Genomic DNA, 21,861 nt, shown 5'->3' on the forward strand with positions numbered 1-21,861 from the left:
AATTTGTTTTGGTTAAAATCAACAAATAATCGTGATAATAATCGTGATCACAATATCGATCAAAATAATCGTGATTGTCATTTTGGCCATAATCGTGCAGCCCTAACAAAAACATCCACTTGTCTAGACTGAGGCAAAGAAAGTGATCTTAAAAGTAAGCGCTTAGTTTATTTAAATGATTAATACTATACTGCGACACTGGAATACATGGGAACAGAGTGCGTGACAGCTGCTGGGTTTCCATAGGCAGCGTTTTTCAACTGGAACTGCAGCGGATTTCAAGCAGAGTGGTGTCACTACAATAAGGCCGGGCAACATGCAGAAAATCAAATATATATTTGATATTTTTGACCAAATATCTCAATATCGATACTGCGACGATTTTGTTGACTATTGCGCTTTAACAAAATATTCACACAATATTTATATAATATTGATAAATAATCATCGGTAATGTGGATATAATGACTAAGTGGGTAAAGGCTAATAATAGAACAGTTACAGCATTCTGGTCAGTTCAGAAAATGACATCACATCACAGCCTTTAAACCTCCTACCTCCCCTGTAAAGCAACTTTGGGTCTGTGAAAAGCGCTATATAATTTTAATTTATTATTATTTAAAAGGAAGACAACACTTATGCTATATTACAATTTCCCAAATCTAAGACGATATCTTGTCTCATATCATGATATCAGTATAATATCGATATATTGCCCGGCTCTAAACACGTTTTGCAGACAATGAGTTGTTGGTGTTGATGTAGGTTTCCTATCAGTTCATTTCCAGCCTAAAACAACTGTTAGGTACGTTTTCAAGTCCAGTCACAAACTTTGCTGCTTAAAACGTTAGTTTAATTCAAATTACGTTACAGTAATAGCAAAAAGCTAGTCGTCATTGTTACAATGCTAATGTTAATTACAATGCTACTACTACTAAATCATCAAATACATATAAAAACCCGCGAGGTGTACCAACTGCCTGGACAACCTTTAGCCTAGCTAGCTGTTAACATCTCTGGAGTAACACAGAGACATATCATAAAGTAGGCTATTTGAAAAATCTTTAGTATAGCAAGTGTGTGTATACACGGGAGAATATACTGGATGCACTTTTGCGAGTCCGCCGTCCATGGCTACCGCTCTGCAAAAGTTGACTCGGAGTCAACTTTGGGACAGCGGTGAACATCCGGGGACTTTCGCTGGGGTCGGCCATGTGATGGACAGTTCTGTAACTGTACTGTAACCCCGCAGCCAAGCAGCGAACCGTGCATCAGGCATCAGAAAGAGAGCATCCCCACTGTAGCTGCACTCGCCAAACAAACACAAAGACCTTTTTGTCAGGCGTACTGTGTGTTTGTGTGTGTGTGTGTGTGTGTGTGTGTGTGTGTGTGTGTCTCTCAGTGTTTCTGCCTGGCCTGACAGTTTGGGGATATGGTGTTGTCTGAGCATGTCCCCAATGCCCAGCAGTAATGGGCGCCCACACAGTAGGCGTGGAGGGATATGTGCAACTGGGGATATTTGTTGAATGTTATTGTCCATCTCTCTCTCACCCCGTTTCGTCTTGACCGTTCACCCATTATGTGTTATTAATGGCCCCAGAACAGTAAATACTAAGTGTAAACTTGATATAGCATCAAGGTGGAGAAACATTTACAATTTTAAAAACCACCTTTACAAATGAAAATGAGAATAAAAGGTCTTATCGGAACAAAAGCATGAACTCACTAGAAGAAGTGAGAAGTTAAAAATTGTAAAAGGTGTAATTTTTATTTATTCATTCATTCTGGGAGTGAAGTGCCCCTTCAGACATGTTTTAAAGCAGTGTTTCTCAAATGGGGGTACTTTGGAGTACTGCAGGGGGTATGTGATATTTTTGCAAAAATGTTATTTAAAAAAATATGTCATGCATAAGTAGAGCTGCAAGCAAAATATATATATTTGGCAGAAAATGCTGTTTTCACCTCCCAAATATGGAGATTTCCTGCATCTCTCTGTTTTAAATCATATTGAACTGAATCAAAACAAGACATCACCTTGTAATGATAATAAACCTTGTAACAATAGTTAGTTCTAGCCTTGGATACAAGTCAGAATAGTCAAGGTGGGACACTTAACGGGACATAAACGTGTGGGTAGTAACAAGTGCAAGGGGACATTAAAGGTCATGATTTGGGCCTGAGGCTTCTGTCAGCTGCAGGGTCAGGCAAGTCTGCCGAGTGGACAGAGCAGGTCTCTGCCCATGGAAATTGGTTTAGGATCTAATGAGGCACCATGCCACCCTACTTCAGCACAGTGAACAATTTGCCTTGTGGGCAGCCTGCTTGGTGGAGGGATTCCTGCACAACCACTTGCAGCCGTCCTCCCAAACTAGGGCGCTCATACTCCTCTGGGGCTGAGGTGTCAGCACTGCACAGGATTTCAAGCTTTCTGGATAACTTTGGTGTTCCGATTGTCCTCACTGCAGCAGTGAAAGTACAACGTATCAATTATCTAACATTATCTGTCCTCCTGGCCCTGTTCGGGACAAAACTTGAACAGTGACAGTTTAAAAGGTCCTATGGTATGAAAATTTGACTTTATGAGGTTTTTTTAAAATGAATATGCGTTCCCCCATTCTGCCCCAGTGGCTAGAAATGGTGATAGGTACAAACCGAGCTCTACCCTGCTCTGCCTTTGAGAAAATGAAAGCTCAGATGGGCCGATCTGGAATCTTGCCCCTTATGACCTCATAGGGGGCAAGGTTACCTCCCCTTACCCTGCTTTGCCCACCCAGACAATTTGGCCCACCCATGAGAGAGAGACATCATGGCAAAGTGGCAGTTGGTCAAGGCCATACCCCAAGCCTTTGCCCCCCCCCCCCAAAAAAAAGCTACAGAGTCAGAAATGGTACATAGCAAGGAAAGCTCAATGTGGGACTGGCTCTAATGGCTGTAATTCTGCAAAGAGACTTCAGATATGGTATTAGGGGACCACTAAGGTCTACATAAAAGAGAATTTAGATGTGATATTAGGGGACCACTAAGGTCTATATAAAAGAGAATTTAGATGTGATATTAGGGGACCACTAAGGGGTGGCTGTGGCTCAGTGGTAGAGCGGTCACCTGCCAATCAGAAGTTTGGTGGTTTGATCCCTGGCCCTACAGTCCCATGTCAAAGTGTTCTTGGGCAATACACTGAACCCCAACTTGCTCCTGCATCGGAGTGTAAATGTGTGTGAGTGTTTATCTGATGAGCAGGTGGCACCTTGTACGGCAGCCTCGGGCACACTGTATGAATGTGTGTCAATGGTTCCTGTACTATGTAAAAGCGCTTTGCGTAATCATTGTGACTAGAATAAGCTATATAAGAACAGTCCATTTACATTTACTAAGGTCTATATAAAAGCATCCAACCTTTAATATCTTTTAATTAAGTGTAACCTCTTTCTGAGTCAAAGTCAAAAAAGGAGCAAGTGGGTAAGATAACGGCAGTTTGAGCTTCTTCTATTAGAGCTGCTCAGACGCTGTCTCCTCGTACAGTGAGAGCAGCCGCCTAATGATGCACAACTCTTATTTATTATGGGTGTCAAATCTGTGCTCTAATGTCAAGCCAATCCATGTCAAGCCAGTCCATGAAAATTGCACAGTAATTGAATGGTAAGTCTATTTCAGCAGAGCGCGGGAGGAGCAATGTGTGAGCTGTCTTCAAAGCGAGACAGCAGCAGTGAAGTCACCCATTGGTTTAGTGAAGTGCCATTTTGAAGCCTTGAGTTTGGCAAATTGGCCATCAACACCTTGTTTTTTTTGTTTGTTTTTTAAACTGGTCGTGACGGATTTTGGACGAGGGGGCTGAACAAGAATTTTTTAGGCGACCAAAATGTTCCAATCAACTTTGATGAAAGGAAAACACACAGTGAGAGGGTCAAATTTTAAAGGGGAAAACATGGACAGGATCCCAAAACAATTTAAGGAATATTTTAATGTACACAGTGCCACGGATAGGCACTGCTAAGCCTGTCATGACTGACGAGTCGCGTTGTAGCCACGGCTTAAAGCATTCCCTGCTTTATTGTCCATTTTAAAGTGCCCATATTTTGAAAAAAAAATTACTTTTTCTGGGATTTTGGGAGTTATTTTGTGTCTCTGGTGCTTCCACAAGCATTCAAACTTGGAAAAAAAACTATTCATGCTGTTTTGAGTGAGACATGTTTCTGAATGTCCTCTGCCTTCAGTCTCCGGGTGAGCTGTTCAAAATCTGCACAGCTTTTTTTACGTCAATAGCTGAGACAAGGTGGCTAACCGTAGCACATGCTAGCGCTAGCATGCTAGCTCATTCTCAATGGCAAAACACTGCTACAACACACACTAGTTCACCATAATCTACAAAAGAACTACTTCCATGTTCCTGTTCTGCAGGTATTCCACAAGTAGAAGAAGTCTCCCAGATAATCCTGCCTTGTACCAAAGTTGGAGAAAGAATTATCTAGCTGATGTGATCTTACCTAGCTACTCCAACAAAGATAGTATAGAAGTGACATGTCTCTCTCGGTAGCTAAGACAAATGAGATGTCTCACTCTGTAGCTAAAACAGAGACCTAAACACACAGGGTGAAAACAGGATCTGCAGCAATGTGCAGTACAACTAAAATATGGTGTTTTTTGAAAATGAAACCATGTGAAACCTATTCTGGTATAACCTCAAAATACAATTATGAACCTGAAAATGAGCAAAATATGGGCGCTTTAAAATAAATGGGACCATCATTTACGAAATGAACATCGTCCTGTATGAATGTAGACTTCAAAATAGCGATTGAGACCATGAACTGATCACGAAAAGGTTTTCTGGGGTAATAAATCAAGTGTGGGTCATTTCCCAATCTTATACAAGCAGACGTCTTTATATGCAACCAGTTAAGTTGCCCCCTGTTGGAAATACAGAGAGAATGCAGATTAAAGGCACTTCCGCACTGGCTTCACTTTTCACACCCGGAAGCTCTGTTGATTCTTTTTTAGTCTATGACGGGAACATTTAGCCGCCAAAGAGAAAGTTATTTCCTTTTGCTGCCCTCAAGTGGTCAAAAAAATGCAGATTTGGGTTTTACGGACCCTCTTTCCAAAATGGCAAAAAAATAAATTCAAAATAATACGTAGTGGTAGTGGCCATGTTGATAGTTTTGGTTTTAATATGTCTCTTAGATTTCTGTCTCCCTATTAAAAGTGTTTTTTTATTTAAGAGTAGTGAGTGGTGCATTTGATTTGTGCTGTGACTTGGCTGAAGCCAAACTGGACAAAATAGTTTAGATTTAGACTTAAAATTAGCTCACAGGCCTTGTGTTGGACGAGTGGGAAATCCTGCTTTTGTGTTGGAAGACGATACAACAATAATGTCAGTCCAACAATTCACCTGTACAGACCTAACTTTCTTCCATACATCGGCTTGAACCCAGAGGCACACAGATGTTGTATAACACGGGACAGCAGTGTGACACACACTACAGCATAAGAGGGTAACGACGCCAAGGCCTTGCCGTCATGTAGCGCAGCAGTATAAGTCAAGTCTCCCTCTCACATCTGTAATTAGGATATGTGGGGAATTCCACCCAGTTTCATAGCGCAGCACCGACTCAGCCTAGTTGTCTACAAACTGCTTCCTCAAATAAAACCTAATCCGAGGACCGCAGAGAGCTTTTTTTGGTTTCAGATTAAACTGCTGAAAGAAAATATTGAGCCTGTGTGTGTGTATGTGTGGGTGGATCTACTTACGTAGAGGTAATGGTGCGGAAGCGCTCCTGCCCTGCTGTATCCCAGATCTGTAGCTTCACCTTCTCCCCGTTGATCTCCACCGTCCGGATCTTAAAGTCCACGCCGATTGTGGTGATATAGCTACCTGCAAACATGCATACCAAGACAAAATCAAGTTAATACACAACAACTACAACAACAACGTAGACTTGGCAATAAGGCTACGGTGGCTATTGGCAGAAGCACGCACCTGAAAACGTGTTGTCTGCAAATCGCAGGAGGAGACTGCTCTTCCCAACTCCTGAGGACGAAAACACAAGCACAGAATGAGGTTTAGAGTCCAACAGGTTTCCAAAATGAACAAAAATGAGTGCCTTCTTTATTTGGGAGTTGTAGCTTTCAAACACAATACTACATGTTGTCTGAGGAAAAACATGTTTTTGAGTTTGAGGTTGTTTTTTTTTAATATTATATTCTAGCTACAAAAGAGTAACCACATGGCAGCTCCAAACCAGAAACAATACACTAACCTGAACAGTTGCTGTAATCCTTTTACATAAAGATGAAGTATTTCAAAATATACAGACAAAGTTGTACCTGTTGCACGGTGTACAAGCTTAAAGATTTAAGGTAAGCAAGGCTGCACTCTACATGTTCATTTGAAAACTATTGTGGCGCTTACACCTACACAAGCTTATTCACTGCAACAGCAGAACAAACAGCAGCAGTGAAAGAAAGCTTGCTTTGAAGCCACAAAGGCAAGACACCAAATAAGTAACAACTATCTATCTGGATTCCTAAAATTATAGTGCATAATAGGAAGAAAGCCATTTTAGGAAGAAATATCAGTCATAAAAGATGCCGGGTAAGGACAGGGAAGAGAGTGGAATGAAAAAAGTAAGATTGATAAGCGGGATCAGTTCGCTCTTCAACAGATTCGTTACAGCTGCGAGTTAGAAAATGACTCTGCTGTCCTGCCTGGGGTGTGGTGGAACTCAGCATAGAGCCTTGTGACTTAGCCTACCTATTGTGTTATTGTCATCTCATGTTTGATTGGTACGAACATAAAAGCTCTCAGGTTCCTGTAGTCTCCACGCTACAGAGTTTTGTTCAAACAAGAAATAACTAGAGCTTCAAAGCAGACACGAGATCATCCTCTTTTAGTACTTTTGAAGCTTTAATATTCCATCCTGCTGTCTAGCCACCCCCCTTAAAAATAATATTCCTCAGGGAGGTCAGTGATGAAACTATTCGTGACATTTACATTTTCGAATTTTGCAGCCTGGAACTCGTGAATAAAACGTAAATGCAAACCACTGTCATGAGCAGATTATCACACATGCTTGCAGCGTTTTCCTTGGGTTTGTGAAAGACTTAGGTGCATGTATTTTGGTGGGAAAATGTTACTTTCTTGTAATTCAATACAATTTCACATCATTATGGACCATTTTGACTACCATATCTGTGTCTAAAACTATGGAAAAGCTAGAGCAGATCATTGAACAACACTCAAAAAGCTTGGTGAAGAAGTCCACTGGGAACTAACTACAATCATTAGATCTGAAAAAAGTCATTCAGTAATTTAGTCAGTTTTCATGCCCACAATGATTTTACTTTCATTCAGCTTAGGTGGTGTCCAAAACTGCGGAAGCCCTGGCATGTGCTACTAGTAATGTCAAGTGATGTGTACAACTCAGCCTGTTCAGCTTGGAGATCCAGAGTGTGAAATGTCTGAATCTCAGCAGTCCATTGGTTTACATGCAGCAGCAGCTGGGGGAAAAGGCCGGAGCATCTTTTCTATATAATCTCTGTGCAGCATTGCAGCCATTTGTACTTCCATGCTGCAGCTGAGGGGACACTGGCCTCTGTGTAAGAGGCAGTAAAGGGATTGCTGTGCTGCCTTGTCCTCTACTGTGAGCAGCCAGCTGATTGGGGTAGTGCCAGGATCTGGGTTGTCAATAAATGCAAAGATCATTGCCCACAAAGAAGTCCTGGACACTGAGGCTACACTCCGACTGAGGGGGAAGCCATTAAAAGGCATGTTCTCACTTTAATGGGGAGATACAAGAAGAGCAGGCCTCATAAGTTGTACAGTTACATTATGTATATACCTACCTGTGATATTGTTTGCCATGATTTTTTAACGTAATAAAGAAGCTAAACACAGCTAAGGTAACCATATATTCAGTGGTCTTTGAACCTCAGCTGCTTGACTATAATATCGTTTTTAATTGAGTAATACTACGGTTGACACTGTCTTGTCTCACATCACTATACTTTGACTGGATGGATGCAACTAACGTACTGCAGTGCAGCATTCCTCCACTCTTTAGAAGCTAGCACCATAGTGCTAGCTAGCTAAATAAACTGCCTTTCAATAACAACCTAACTTAGTTGACTTAAGACCGTGCAGTAAACAGTCTATTTTAATTCTCCTGTATAAGGACTACAACTTGTGAGCATACTAGCGTCTCAGTCCAGCTAACGTTAGCAACATAACCAAGCCTGAAAGTGTAATGTTAGCCTAACTTCCATCGAGCTAACAAAGCAAACAAGCGATACAAACTACAGGACATATTAGAGGAGCATGTGGACCCCGGTACAGTTATTTGGGTTGCAGTGTGTGTTTTGCTGTAGAGATAAAATAAATGTCTTAGCCGATATGACAACAGAACTAGAAAATCTTCAAGAGACAAACCCCGAAGATCTGGAGGCGATATCCGGCCTGATCGGCTGACATGCCCAGCCAGGACACACAACCTCCGCCCTGTCACCGCCACATAAATATGGCGGATGTGTACATTTCACCAATCATTTCCATGCAGAAACTAAAAAACAAGTTGTAAAAGCATCAAAGAAGCGAAGCGGCCATACAGCTGCATTTCTTCTTCTCCCTATAAAAACAACAAGACAAGGCCCACTTCCCGTCCCTCATCCCCGGCGTCGGCTTACCGCTGTCACCGATGATGAGCAGCTTGAAGAGGTAATCGTAGTCCCTGGCCATGCCGGTAGCTAGTGGCTCACCCCCGCCTTGTGCCGCTTCTTTGCTCGGTTTGCTGTCCGACTTCCTCGGACCGTAAAAAAAACCTCACCAGCCCCCAGATCCCCCAATACCAAAGAAAACGACCACTACCGATACTAGAAAGTGTTAGCCCCCGAGCTGGCTGCGTTTTCCTCGGGGTTTCACGGCGTCAGCAATCCTCTCCCTCCGCTGCAAACAGCCGGAAACTCCGCTTCCTTCTCTGGTGGAGCGGTGGTGCTGCACCCAACTCTGACCCAGCTTCACTGCGCAGGCTCCTGCTACAGCACAGGCGTCCCGTCCCATTGATGAACACTAAACTCATGCTACTAGAAGGGCAATAGACTCGTACCGTCATGTTGACTACATCTACATGGAATGTTTAAGAAATGGCAGAATAATTTACATTTCTTTAAAAATAACCCTTACCCTCTACACAACATCATTCATACAATATACACACCGACAACCACTGGATGTGCATCTAGGATGTACCAGTCCCTCTATTTACGTTAATTGATGCTACCACATAGCGAATGATTAAAATGTTTGAGCAACATTAAACACATTTGAAACATTTTGCTTTAGATGTCATCTGGGCCACTTTTAGTATGATGGTGGTTTTAGACCCCTAAACAAGATAACTCGAGGGTTTCAATTCCTAACAATCCTGCTCTATACAGGTGGTTTGTCTGCAAATAATCCTCACATGTACTGACAATTTAAATAATCTCTAATGTCATTAGGTAGTAGTACACAGAGACATGTGGAGTTACTGTAAGGTGTAATAAAAGGTTGTGACCTGACCCACCCTGAAGAAAACGGTTTACCAATAGTTCACACACTACATTATGAAATCAAGATCTTTTTATTTTGCTTTGCCTTTTTACAACCGTTTCACTGACATAAGAATGTTTTCTTATAAGAGGTTGCTTTCCCCCCAAACAACTCTCACACACAAAGTCCAAATAAAAGTTAAAGACAGGGGTGTTGCACTACAGTAGCATCTTAAATGCTTGAAATCATTTTGGTAAAATAAGTAGCAAAACATTGAAACATCAAAACAAAATTGGCATCGTGTCTTCTTAATGTAGCTTAGTACAGGAAAATAACCTGCACATTGTGAGATAAAATTAAAAAAAAAAAGTTATAAATTGGGCTTAAAGGATGCTAAAACAATGAGAAAAGAGAAGAAAAAAAAGAATCTTGAAGAATAGGTGGGAAAACACTACCCATCTCAGTCTTGGTCCATGAAAGGCAACATGGGCATGTGTGGTGAGTGTGTCTAGGGTTGTACAGTGGGGATCATGTCATATCTCAGTCCTACTCTATCACGTTAGGATGGTGTCATCTATCTCTTCATTGGAGTCTGGCAGGCAGGCAATTTTTTTCAAGGACCGACGGTGACACTCTGACAGCAGGTCGTTACTCGCAGAGTCCAGAATGACAGTAATACTCTGAATTGTAGAAAGAGCAAAAAGTAACAATTAGAAAAGCAGTCTTGTGATATAATTTCTATACATATTCATATAATAGTAGAGTCTCTCTAGGCTGACCTGCATGGTTTCCTCTCCCTGTCGGAGTCGTAGCAGGTTGATGATGGTGTGTTCGCTCTGAGCTCTCACGCTGGTGTTCTTGTCCTTGGTGTTGTCCAGTAGACTCTTCAGTAGGGGCTTGATGAGATTGGCCTCCAAGGAGGGTGTTGCCGGTTCTTTGAACACCCACCACAGCACCCGCTCTGACACCAGTCTGATGTCACTGGACTGATTCTGAAGACACTGCGTGGTCACACAGACAACAGACGTCTCAACACAAAACATCCATCTACTACCCAGTATTGAAGCAGGTACTCATCACAGTATCGAGCTCCCTAAACACACTGTGTTATGTCTTTATTTACCAGTCTGTTATCAGCTTTCATTATGGGGTTTAATAATATAACTGAAGGCTTTTTAAAATAATAATAAAAAAATAAAAAAAAGTGTTTAAAAAAAAAAAATTAAAAAAATGGATTCAGCTGGGCCTGAACGGAATGTAAATGGTTTTGGCAGCTGGAGTTGAACAACCATCAATGAATGTATTCTATACTCCTCAGGCTGGGACTTTTCAGCCTATGACCTAAACATACTTCATACTACTAATATGCTACCCTGGGAATAGACTAAGAACTAGAAATACAAGTAAAAAATGCTGATTAATACCATTAGGCCTAAATAAAAACATATCATTTTTAAAAGCGGCATTATTTGATTTTTTGTTTACACACAACATTGTTATGTCATCAACCTATACTGACAAGTGTTTGTGGTGAACGTGTTAGCCAACAGTGGTTTATTTACACATCCAGCAGGCGTGGAGCAACATAGGCATTCATTTGGAGTGTTGTTTCTGCCAACCCTACAAATTCAAGTCTTCCTATCCACTCTTTTTCTGGGAGTGTGATCCCTCCTCTGCTGCTCTTCCTGAGGTTTCTTCCATTTTTTTTTCCTGTAGATTTGTCTCTACTAGCAACAGCTTTTATATTACACAGTCACTTGACCCATTATCTAACTATAAATCGAGGACCCTCTGTGTATGTGTGTTTGTGTGTGTGTGTCCAATGTTTTTCAAATATCTTGAGAACCGTTCATCTGATCTACTTCACACTTGGCTTCCTGGGTACCCAGTGAACTTGGCGTTTGGAATATGGAGAGGTTTGGACAGCGTTGGATATTGATAAACTGGAAATAAAACTAAACGACCGCAACAAAAGTTGAGAAAAAAAAAGAAGCTGGCATAATGCTGGCTTCACTTCATCCTTGCTCCCCTTCCCAGTTAAAGCCCAGCTTAAGTTCACTCAAACTACTTTACTAAGAGGAAAGTCAATAAAAAGGCATTCATTAGCCAACACTAGATATCAAACAAAAGCTAGATAGCAATCTGTGATTACTCCACATTTTAATAGTGATATTTTGTGAGCCTAATCTAATCACACTATATAATAATTTGCACAAAGCCAGAGCATACAGTGAAGAACAATTAAGTAACTTATTGGCACTCACTTCCTTACTTACTTAATACAGAAAAGGGAAGTTAATAGCCTGTTATTAACAGTTTAATAAAACAGTTCCTGCTTTACCTTGACAAACTGTGTTATGATGCGCTGGGAAACACTTCCACCTCCCTCTGTTCTAAGGTGATGCCTCATCAGGTATCCCAACGCTCTGATCCCACTGGTGGCAATGGGAATCTGGCAGAAAAACAGAAGCATTTAAAGATGTATTGACACACATGAAGGCAAAAGAAATAGCAGCAATAACAGGACATACAATGTAAGAGACCATGAGAAGACACAGGACTGTAGAATATACTAATTTATTATTTTCATTCATCATCAAAAAGTGGGGGAATTACTGATAACTTTCATTTTTGAAATATCTGTTGAATCTTACATAGGACAGTGTAGTCTACAATATGCAGAACTTGTTTTCAGAATGTCAGTATGGTAAATACAAAGATACAGCCAGGGGACAGTTAGCTTTGCATAAAGACTGGCTCTGTTTAAAGGTAATAAGCATCTAGAGCTCTAGTTACATCTACTTGGTTAGTTAGTTGTCCTTATGGTCAGTTACTAGTTATAAAGAAAACCCAAAAGTCCCAAAATATCAAACCACTCCTTTAAAGGTGACATGCAGAGAATATTCATTGCAGCCATGTTTAGCAGTTCCTGAGACACGTGAGAAATATGTTGTCAAAGAACAGAGTGTCCCACAAACTTTCTTCTCACCCTGTCAGCAGTGGCGTTGGTCAAAATGGTCTCTGTCACAGTATCACAGTATTCCTTCCCACACAGCTTCTCAGGAGCAGACTTAACAGCTATGGCCATGGCCAAGCTACGGCCATGACGCACCATCCAGTCAACACCAGACACATCCGCTGAGAGGGGGAAAAACATCTATTAGTTAATGCTCTCACTGATCTGCCGAAGCACGGGGAGCAGCATAAGAACGCAGGCAAAGTCAGACCTTTGTGAAAAAATGTAACTGAAACACACACAAACACATCATGAGAAGTGTGACTATAAACATATTTATAAAAAGGACATGAAAAACACTGTGCTTTAACTAATTAAAAACACACACTATTATTATTTTGGTCTGTACACCAAGACAAATGTTGTAATAAACAGCAGTTAGGAGCACAATGAAATAGTGTGAGATGTGATGTGGCGACAACTTTGCATATAAATACCAACCCAAGATGTGCTGAAGTAACACGCTCTTTAGCTCCTCCTCTGACAAGAAGGCACACAGCTCACCAACACAGCCGGCGGACGCCATACGGGTTGCATCCTGCGCACACACGCACGCAAACACAGGTTAAGCGTTATTTATTCTCGAACTGACAGACACTTTAAACCTTTTTAGAAAACCACATCCTCTCTGCCTGACTTCCGTTTTTCTACTGTGATCACAGAGGAAACTACACCACAGAACAACTGTCTGTGAAATCCTTTCCAAGTGTTCATACTTTATTTGATTGGTACTTACTTAATGTATTTAGCAGCTATTACGAGCCATTTAGAAAAAAATGTGTTGCCCCAGATTTGAAATCTGTGGCAACTCTACCTGCTGCTCTAATGTATCTGCACCTTCTGTCATACCTCATCATGTCCCAGCATGCCTAGTAACGTGGTGGTGATGTTCTTGCGGATGGTTGGGTCCACTTTTGACCCGGCCCCCTGGATGACAAACCTCAAGGCTTGGAGCATAGTCTCCCTGTGAGAGGGGTAAACGAGCACAACACAAGCATGTGAACAAATTTTTACAAAATAACATCTAAAATCAACATGAACCATACCACTGAACCCTCTTAAGTCAATTTTGCTGAACCTGTTTTTTTTTTTAACATAGGCAAAAAACAGAAATAAATATTTGTAGTGGGACAATTCAGTTGAAAAATGAACCAGTCAGCGCTCTCTGGTGGACAAACTATGTAATGGTGACACTATTTTTAAATAACTGTAAACCCCTAATAAAAAGGTGAAAAACAGGAATTGCTGTGTCTCTATGATCCTACCCTGTCCTATTCATGGTAGCCTACTCGTGTACATTGCTGTAGTTGGGGAGCCCTTATCATTGCACCTACATAATGTAGCTGTCCTCAATTTAGGTCATCTTGTACATCCCATCTGCAGTTTTTCCTGAATTCCATCGTGTGTGATTATGTGTCTTTATGTGTGGGTGTGTGCGGCAGTCACCGGGGGAACGGAGCAGCAGCCCGCCAGCTGCAGCGAGCCGACAGGCCTGAAACAGCAGCAAGTTTCAGCAACTTTTTAGTGAAAAAAACGTTACAGCGTACATTGATGTTTAAATGTGTCCATGTTGGCAGGATGGTCTGACATGTTTTGCAGGGTCTTTTGTTGTACGTTTTGTTGGTACGTGTGAGATGTTCGAGTCACGCACGTCTCGTCTTCATATCAGAAACAAGGAAGTTAATTTGACCCGTTCTCACTCCCGCTTGGTCAGTGGCTGCACGTGTGACTGCTGGGATTGTCTCAAGTAATGAAAATGTGGTAGTGGGCCCCGGCTGTCAATGTCTTCCAGTGATGCGGGCCACTGATTAGTCCAGCCCGTAAGCAACCGCGTACCCTGCTTACCGATTGCTACGTGTGTGAATCACTCAATTCTCATTGGCTACCAGCCAAGTTAACTCGCAAGCTTACTGACTTGAATACTGGGTTACTGGGTTGAATTCCTTGTTCTCCGTTGGTTGGTAGCTCAGGGTCTGGCTCTGCGGTTTTCCTAGTCTTTGCTTTCTTGAGGTTATATTTAAAAAAAATAGCAGTATCCCACCACAGGACAACACTGCCATTGTACATGACTGACAGACTGGTGGTGACCAGCGTCGGATTTTATGGGTCTAGCTGTGTGCCGTGTTGTCCTTGGAAAATCGCTTTATTTGAAGGAATTGCAGATGGAAGACAAGTATCAACAAAACAGAGATCCAAAAAATGAAACTGTTTTTATCACGGAAATACATTTTTTATTTCTTACTCCTTTCATCTTGTGACCCCCTTAGATTTATCTTGGGACTTAAACAACAATCATCCCAAACGCAAATTCAAAACATGATTAAATGTAATTCAACGTGTTGTTTATCTAGGGGTCCGTGATATTAATAGCTGAATTATTCTGTTTCCAAAAATAGTTTGACAAAAGCTGTAGCTGTGCAATCCTCTATGTAAAGATTTCAATGTTAGTCTGCTTAAAGAGTGCTCACCTGACTCCTGAGTCCTCAGCGTTGCGGATGGCAGAGAGCTGCTCGGTGAAGAGGGGGTCCACCTTAGTGTGGATGGAAACCAGTTGGCCCAGAGCCTCAGCAGCCTTCAGCCTCACCCCACGGCTCGAGTCCTGCAGGGCCTTCAGGAAGGTGGTCTGCAGCTGGGGCAGGAAGGGCTTCAGGGCAATGCCCACCTGGAGGAGGAATCCCGAGGTTAGCGCAAAACATTTTCAGGTAAGCTGTATAAGTGGCCTAGGCCGTTGCAAGGTTTTATAGTTGGGCGCTGGTGTGTCAATCTTGCATATCTCTTTAAGAGAATAGCAGAGCCGGTATGTGTGTACGCGTGAGAGAGTGTGCCGGCGATTAGCTCCGGAGCGAGTACCGACTCTAGAGACCTAGTAGGAAAAAACTAATTGCCTCATCTGTGCTTTATGACCATGGTGGGAAGCTGTAGCAAGCAAAGTTAATTGATTTCATGTTATTTATGGAGGAAGAGAAAGGGGGAAATGCGACGCTACTAAGCCAGGGCCCAACACACCAATCACAGTTGGTGAGTAATGTGTCGCCACGACGTATAATTACTTTAATATTTCTGGGGAGTGTGTGTACCTACGTATTTACCTATGGCGTAGAGTCAACACAGAACTATAAACTGGGCATTAGCCTCTTGATTGATAATTTGATCATCTGTATGAAGAAAAGATGAGGTTTTGGCCATTTAAGTCCAATGGGGAGATGCAGGTACAGACCTTTGCCAACAACAGGGTGAGAGTCTCCAGCAGAGCAGACTTCACGGTCCAGGCAAAGCGGTCTCCCAAGATACGAATGAGCGGTCCAGTGATGTTGATGACAGAGGGCCGCAGTGCCTCAGGGGAGGTCAGTTTAATGACCCCTCCTAATGCCTTGGCTGCCTCTTCTTTCTGCTCTGGGCTTCCAGTGAGGACACCTTCTCTCAGGACAGGCAGAATACAGGTCACACCCTGTGGAAACAGAGAAAATAACATGGAATGATGAATAGGGCTACAACAGACAATTTTTTTTTTTATTATTACTTACTATCGTTTTTTTTCCTTCCTGGATTTTATCCAAGAGAGCAGTGTGAAAGTGAGCTCTCACTCGGTCAAAAAACTGACGTATGTAAGTAAGTAAGTAAGTAAAATTTATTTGTATAGCACTTTTCTCAGATAAAGATCACAAAGGGTTTCACAACAAAGGACATCTTAACACCTCATAACATACAGTGCATTACAAAACAAACAAAGAATAACACGTACACATAAGACCAGCCTAACCACCCTACATCTAGTTAAAGCCTCTTAAAAAGCAGAGTTTTCAACTGAGTTTTAAAATTTTCCACACAATCTAAGCGCGCATGGAAGGAGGCAAAGCGTTCCAAACCTCGGTGCAACAACCTGAAAAGAACGTCCCCCCTAGTTTTAAATGTGTAAGGGGGGCAACTAATAGTCTCTGACGTTGATCTCAGACTGCGTGAGGATGTACGCAGCTGTATCAGGTCTGAGATGTATGGGGGGGCTTGTCCTTGTAGGGCTCTAAAAGTTAAGACCAAAATTGAAGTGCATTCTAAAAATCACTGGTAACCAATGAAGTGAGCTAAAACTGGAGTATATGTCCCTCTTACTCGTGTGTGGTTAAAAGCCTAGCCCAGAATTTTGGACGCTCTGGAGACGCACAAGATCCTTCTTATTAGCATAAAAAGACTGTTAATAGTCTAACGAGACGAGATAAAGCATGAATAATCATCTCCAACTCGGCTTTTGACACCAAGGCTCTTATCTTTGAAATGTTCCTTAATTGAAAGAAACAGTTTTTAATAATTTTTTTCGAGTGTTTCTCCAAGACATGGCCGCATCGAAAACAACACCTAAGCTCCTGAACTGGGCTGAACAGACGAGCCTAAGTCACCATGTGTTTCTTAATCTGAGGGTGCTCTGCTCCGGAGCAATGATTAAAGTTTCAGTCTTGGCTGAGTTCAACATTAAAAAGTTGTCATTTAGCCTGCTTGATCCTACTCAGACAATTCATAAAGATGCAGTTTAAATAACTCGTAGGCTTAAAGGAACAGTATACTGAATGTCATCTCATACGTGATAAGAAACATCCTGAAACTGGCTTATTATCTTTCCTAGAGGAATATATACAGAAGGAAAAGAATTGGTCCCAACAGAACCCTGAGAACACCACTCGATAAACCTGCAGTATCTGACATGTTCTGATTGATATAGACACTAAAACTTCTACACAGTAAGGTAAGATGAAAACCATTTCAAAGCTGATCAGATATCCCTAATAAGCCTGAAGTTTATAAGCATAATATTGTGATCAAGTTGTCAAAGGCGTGTAAGGTCCAACAAACTAACACTGTATGCTTCCCAGAATCAGCAGACATCAAATATCGCTGAAACTTTCACCAGTGCAGTTTCCGTAGAATTGTTTTTACGGAAACCTGATTGTATTTTATCAAAAATATCATTTATCTCTAAGAAAGGAGTAAGCTGCTCTGCTACCACTTTCTCTAGAATCTTTGCCATGAATGGGAGTTTAGATATAGGTCTATAATTCGAGGGTTGCAATGGGTCTAAACTAGGCTTTTTAAGAACAGGTTCGACAATAGCATGTTTGGAAAAGTCAGGAACCACCCCAGTTAAAAGAGAAGTATTAATCATTTCTACAACACAGGGGCCAATACTATCAAAAACCTGCTTGAACAGCATAGTCGGGAGAACATCACTCTGGCCATAAGAGGGCTTCAGCTTATCTAGTAGAGTGGTAACATCGAATAATGACACAAGTTTAAAAGAGAAACACGGATAGGAAAGAGCCAATGTACAGGCCTTGTACTCAGGGGGTGGTGAAATGCTAGCTCTGATATCCTTAATTTTTCCAACAAAGAAGTTAAGGAATACATTACTATTCAACAGAGAGAGCACCGCAATTTGAGAAACAGATGGAGAAACAATAGAGTTAATAGAATCAAATAAGAATTTGGGGTTTTTCTTGTTAGATGATATTAGCTGAGAGAAGTAGTTAGTTCTAGCATTCTTCAGGAGTTCATTTAGAGAAGCAGTTAGTTCCCTAAGATAGAGCCTGTGGACTTCGAGTTTAGTTTTTCCAAAGCGCTCTATTTTCCGACGTTTACTTCTAAGGTTCTGAATAGATGATTAATCCACGGGCAGGCTTTTAACAGACCATGTTTGATTCATAGGAGCCACTTCATCTAGAATTGTTAACATTGGCTGTTAAAGACTCCACAAACACATTTACATCACTACAACCTCTTAGCTGGCATGATCAAACAAGATAGAAAACTTCCTAGCAACATCCTGGTTAAAAACTCTCCTCTGAGCCTTAATTCTCAGGGGCGGGGTCCCGTGGTAGGTTTATTAAGAAACACCAACTATGGTCACTCACATGGACTCCTATCCACACTCACATTTACTATCTCAAGACCTAATGAGAAACAAGGTCCAGGGTGTGCCCCTTAAGTGAGTAGACCTGAGACATTTTGTAAAGTTAAAAGAGTCAGTGATAGATATGAGGTCTGTAGCTGCTATACATGACATATCATCAATATGAAGATTAAATCTCCAATAATTAACTTTCTCCAGCTTGATTATAGAGGTTACAAATCAGAAAATCAGTAGGAAATACCTGCAGGGCCAGGAGGACGGTAAATTAACACACAATAAAATTTTAACAGAACCGACCTTAATCATCTGTGACTCAAGAGGAAAATGTTTCACAGTGGATTCCTCTGCATAAAAAACTGTCTCGATACACAACAGCAAGGCCTCCACCTCGGCAACCGTTCGGTGTCCCATCCTGAGCACCTGCTGGGCAAGCTCATTTAAATGTGCGGCTTCCTTATCCTTTTGCCATTTTTTCTGTGAGGAACATAAAATCCATCTTTCCGTGAAGATAAGATCGTTGATGGCATGCGCCTTGTTTGTGATGGAACGAGCATTTAGCAGCGCTAAACAGAGCGCTGATGGCAGACCGGTCTCCTTAGTAGCAGGTTGAAGTGGCCGCAAACACCTAGTGCAGACACGTGATTTCCAGCGGTGTCGTGGGGCCAATCGCTGACCAGGCAGGTCAGACACAAACTGCAGTTTCCCAACTGCAAGTCCACCGCCTCCCCACGGTGACCAAAGGGGATCCCGTCCAGCGGGCAGAGCGAGCTGAAGGCCACCCTGCGACAGAGCGCCCCCGCCACTTATATCCCGAGGAAAAATCGGCAGCAGCCACCGCGGCCGCCGCCCGCAGAGAAGCCCGGGCACCCCCATCGCCGAAGACAGCCTCATCGCGACCCGAACGCCAGCTCTGCAACCCCTTTTCCTTCGTCTCTTCTTTGGATTTCCACGATCCCGAAGCAAGAATCGGCAATCAAATAGGCTGGGTACACACACCAGCGGGGGTGGAAAAGTTTGACTGTAACTCTCCCAGCTGTTACTGAGTCCTTCCATATACACTCCAATGTTCATCAGGGTGACACGATCGTATGTTAAAACAGCAGTAACGCAGTGGTTTAAAGGCAGGGTTAATGTGACTATAAAAGAGACATACACAAACAAATAAAAACGACATAAATGGGACGCAGCAACGGCCGTGCCAAACAAAGGCGCCATCTTGCCAGTACCTCAACAGCGTGCCTCCCTTTTGATTCAATGATTCAAATATTCAACTTTGTGTTATAAAAGGACTAACAATTAATAGTTTATCATGGAGGGTTGATAGTGAATTATTAACCCGGCTTGAACCATTTTGTGTTTTGACTGTCTGGCAAGTGTGGATTAGTTCTAGTAATCAAACAGTTTAAAGCTCCGTAGAGTGTAGATGTCATTTTACAACACAGGAGCTCAGGAAGATGACAGGATTCTGTGAAAGCTAGAAATACAAGAACCAAATCACCGTGCTCTAACAAGGTCTCCATGTTTATTGTGTCAGGAGGAGCCTGCTTACCTTCTTGGGCAGACAGAAACCAGGCAGGTGCTGACCCTTGACATCTGCAGCTGCTGATCTAATGTCACGATGCAGGTCATCAATCATAGCCAGCTGGCTGCTTGCATCCAGTTTCTATACAAGAAAAACAAAACAACACTCAGGCCACGTTTACCTTTTGATTAAGACATAGTCAACATACTGATCTGTACTGTTGTCTTTTCAGCATAGTGTGCAGAGGCTATGGAACTATGGAGCAAATTGTCTTTACTCCAATGCCAAGACAATGTGCAAATAATCAACACACCTTTGTAATGGAGTTGATGGTGTCCCAGCTCTGAGACAGGACCTCTGGGTTGGAGTCATTGAGAAGGCGGATGAGACCTGACAGCAGGTTGCGAGTATGGGCACTGTAGTCCAAGCGGGTACGGGCAAAGTAGGCATTGAGGATGGTGACTGCAGCCTGCCTGACGCCGGCGTCAGCGCCTCGAGTGGCCTCCAGCAGGTCATCGATGATGATCCGCTGGCCCACTTCATCCTCCACTGAGAGGATCACTGTTTGACAGCTGCACAACTCCTAAAGAAAAGATAACACACAGGGGTTATGAGGAAAGAACAAATGCTCAAACTCAACAGCAGTGGTGGAAATCGTAGCTTGTGAATGCCGGTATTACCTGGGCTTCATCTTCTGTTCCCAGCTTTCCTTTGAGGGATGATAGGAGGGCGGGCAGGATGACCCCTAGGTGGCGAGTGAGAGCGTCTCCAGCCACAGCGGACAGGAAGGCCAGCACACGGGTGTTCACAGGAGGAGCAGTCAGCTGGTATGACCAGAGGAGACGATCGCTTTAGTCAGATACAGCTGGAAACAATAACGAGGCCTAAAAAGAGGAAACCTTGACTGTGATGCTTTACCTTTGGAACCAAGTAAGGCAGCACAGAGCGACTCTTCACCGCCATGACTTGCTTCAGGCCATCCAACGCAAACTCAGCTGTCTCCTTGTCATCCTGAGAGAAAATAAAACATTCAGTGTATTAAAAGCCAGACTGAGAACTTAAAGCTATCAGTATTATGTCTGAAACAAAAAGCTTGTTCCCTCACCAGCTGTTTGAGCAGGGTGGGCAGGATGTCATCCAGTGCCTGGTGACCAATGGTTGCATGAAGTTGCTCAAAGGTTTTAGCTGCAGCCTCTCGGACCTCCTCCAGCGGGTCACAGAGAGCCTTCCTCACTGTGGGGACCAGCGACTCAGAGAAGACCAGCACCTGCAGAACAAACACCATCAGCACCAAAATGTTTTTATGTCTGCTGAAATTCCTAGAATCCTGGCCTATAACGCACAAGTTAAAAGATCTGTACTCAAACTTAAGCCTCGACATTCAATACTTTGACTGTAAATGCAGTTTTAAATCTACAGGACTGATTAGAAGTTTGATGTGGAAAGATCAACAAGCTAGCGTTATACTTTGCCTCACTTTGATGACCTTGCCTCACTTTGAAAGCCTTGTTGGCGTTTTTTGGTTATTTATTTATTAGTATTGTTTATTTTGATCAATTAACAAAATGCAGTGAATGAACAGGAGAGGAATCTAAATCAAATCAATATTTAGTGTGACCAGCCTTTGCCTTCAACACAGCATCAATTCTTCTAGGTAAACTTGCACACAGTTTTTTAAGTAACTCGGCTGGTAGGTTGTTCCAAACACCTTGGAGAACTAACCCCAAATCTTCTGTGGGTGTAGGCTTCCTAAAATCCTTCTGTTTCTGTAATCCAAAACCCACTGGATGATGTTGAGATCAGGGCGCTGTGGGGGTCATGCAATCACTTCCAGGACTTCTTGTTCTTCTTTACACTGAAGATAGTTCTTAATGATCTTGGCTGTATGTTTGGGGTTGTTTTCCTGC

General features: G+C 42.3%; 2 protein-coding genes across 3 annotated transcripts in view; both read right to left on the bottom strand.

Moving 5' to 3' along the window:
- LOC116686652 (ras-related protein Rab-35) overlaps positions 1 to 9,013 on the bottom strand; it is an 18,728-nt gene extending 9,715 nt beyond the window's left edge. The window contains exons 1-3 of one of the 2 annotated variants that reach the window (XM_032511670.1): positions 8,677 to 9,003; positions 5,975 to 6,025; positions 5,746 to 5,869 (exon numbers count right to left, since the gene is read on the bottom strand). In XM_032511670.1, the coding sequence (XP_032367561.1) occupies positions 5,746 to 5,869; positions 5,975 to 6,025; positions 8,677 to 8,728 (227 nt within the window). In that variant the 5' untranslated portion in view covers positions 8,729 to 9,003. Of the gene's footprint in view, positions 1 to 5,745; positions 5,870 to 5,974; positions 6,026 to 8,676 lie in introns of both variants that reach the window. The other variant, XM_032511671.1, reaches the window with a different exon arrangement.
- Positions 9,014 to 9,595: 582 nt separating this feature from the next.
- Positions 9,596 to 21,861, bottom strand: part of LOC116686651 (eIF-2-alpha kinase activator GCN1) — a 42,367-nt gene continuing 30,101 nt past the window's right edge. Inside the window, exons 45-57 of the mRNA XM_032511669.1 lie at positions 21,060 to 21,221; positions 20,873 to 20,965; positions 20,635 to 20,778; positions 20,268 to 20,537; positions 19,982 to 20,095; positions 15,754 to 15,984; positions 15,005 to 15,198; positions 13,386 to 13,500; positions 12,978 to 13,074; positions 12,510 to 12,658; positions 11,862 to 11,972; positions 10,300 to 10,521; positions 9,596 to 10,200 (exon numbers count right to left, since the gene is read on the bottom strand). Of these exons, the coding sequence (XP_032367560.1) occupies positions 10,075 to 10,200; positions 10,300 to 10,521; positions 11,862 to 11,972; positions 12,510 to 12,658; positions 12,978 to 13,074; positions 13,386 to 13,500; positions 15,005 to 15,198; positions 15,754 to 15,984; positions 19,982 to 20,095; positions 20,268 to 20,537; positions 20,635 to 20,778; positions 20,873 to 20,965; positions 21,060 to 21,221 (2,028 nt within the window). The 3' untranslated portion in view covers positions 9,596 to 10,074. The remainder of the gene's footprint in view (positions 10,201 to 10,299; positions 10,522 to 11,861; positions 11,973 to 12,509; positions 12,659 to 12,977; positions 13,075 to 13,385; positions 13,501 to 15,004; positions 15,199 to 15,753; positions 15,985 to 19,981; positions 20,096 to 20,267; positions 20,538 to 20,634; positions 20,779 to 20,872; positions 20,966 to 21,059; positions 21,222 to 21,861) is intronic.

This window comes from Etheostoma spectabile, unplaced genomic scaffold, assembly GCF_008692095.1.
Source record: "Etheostoma spectabile isolate EspeVRDwgs_2016 unplaced genomic scaffold, UIUC_Espe_1.0 scaffold433, whole genome shotgun sequence".
Taxonomy (NCBI): Eukaryota; Metazoa; Chordata; class Actinopteri; order Perciformes; family Percidae; genus Etheostoma; species Etheostoma spectabile.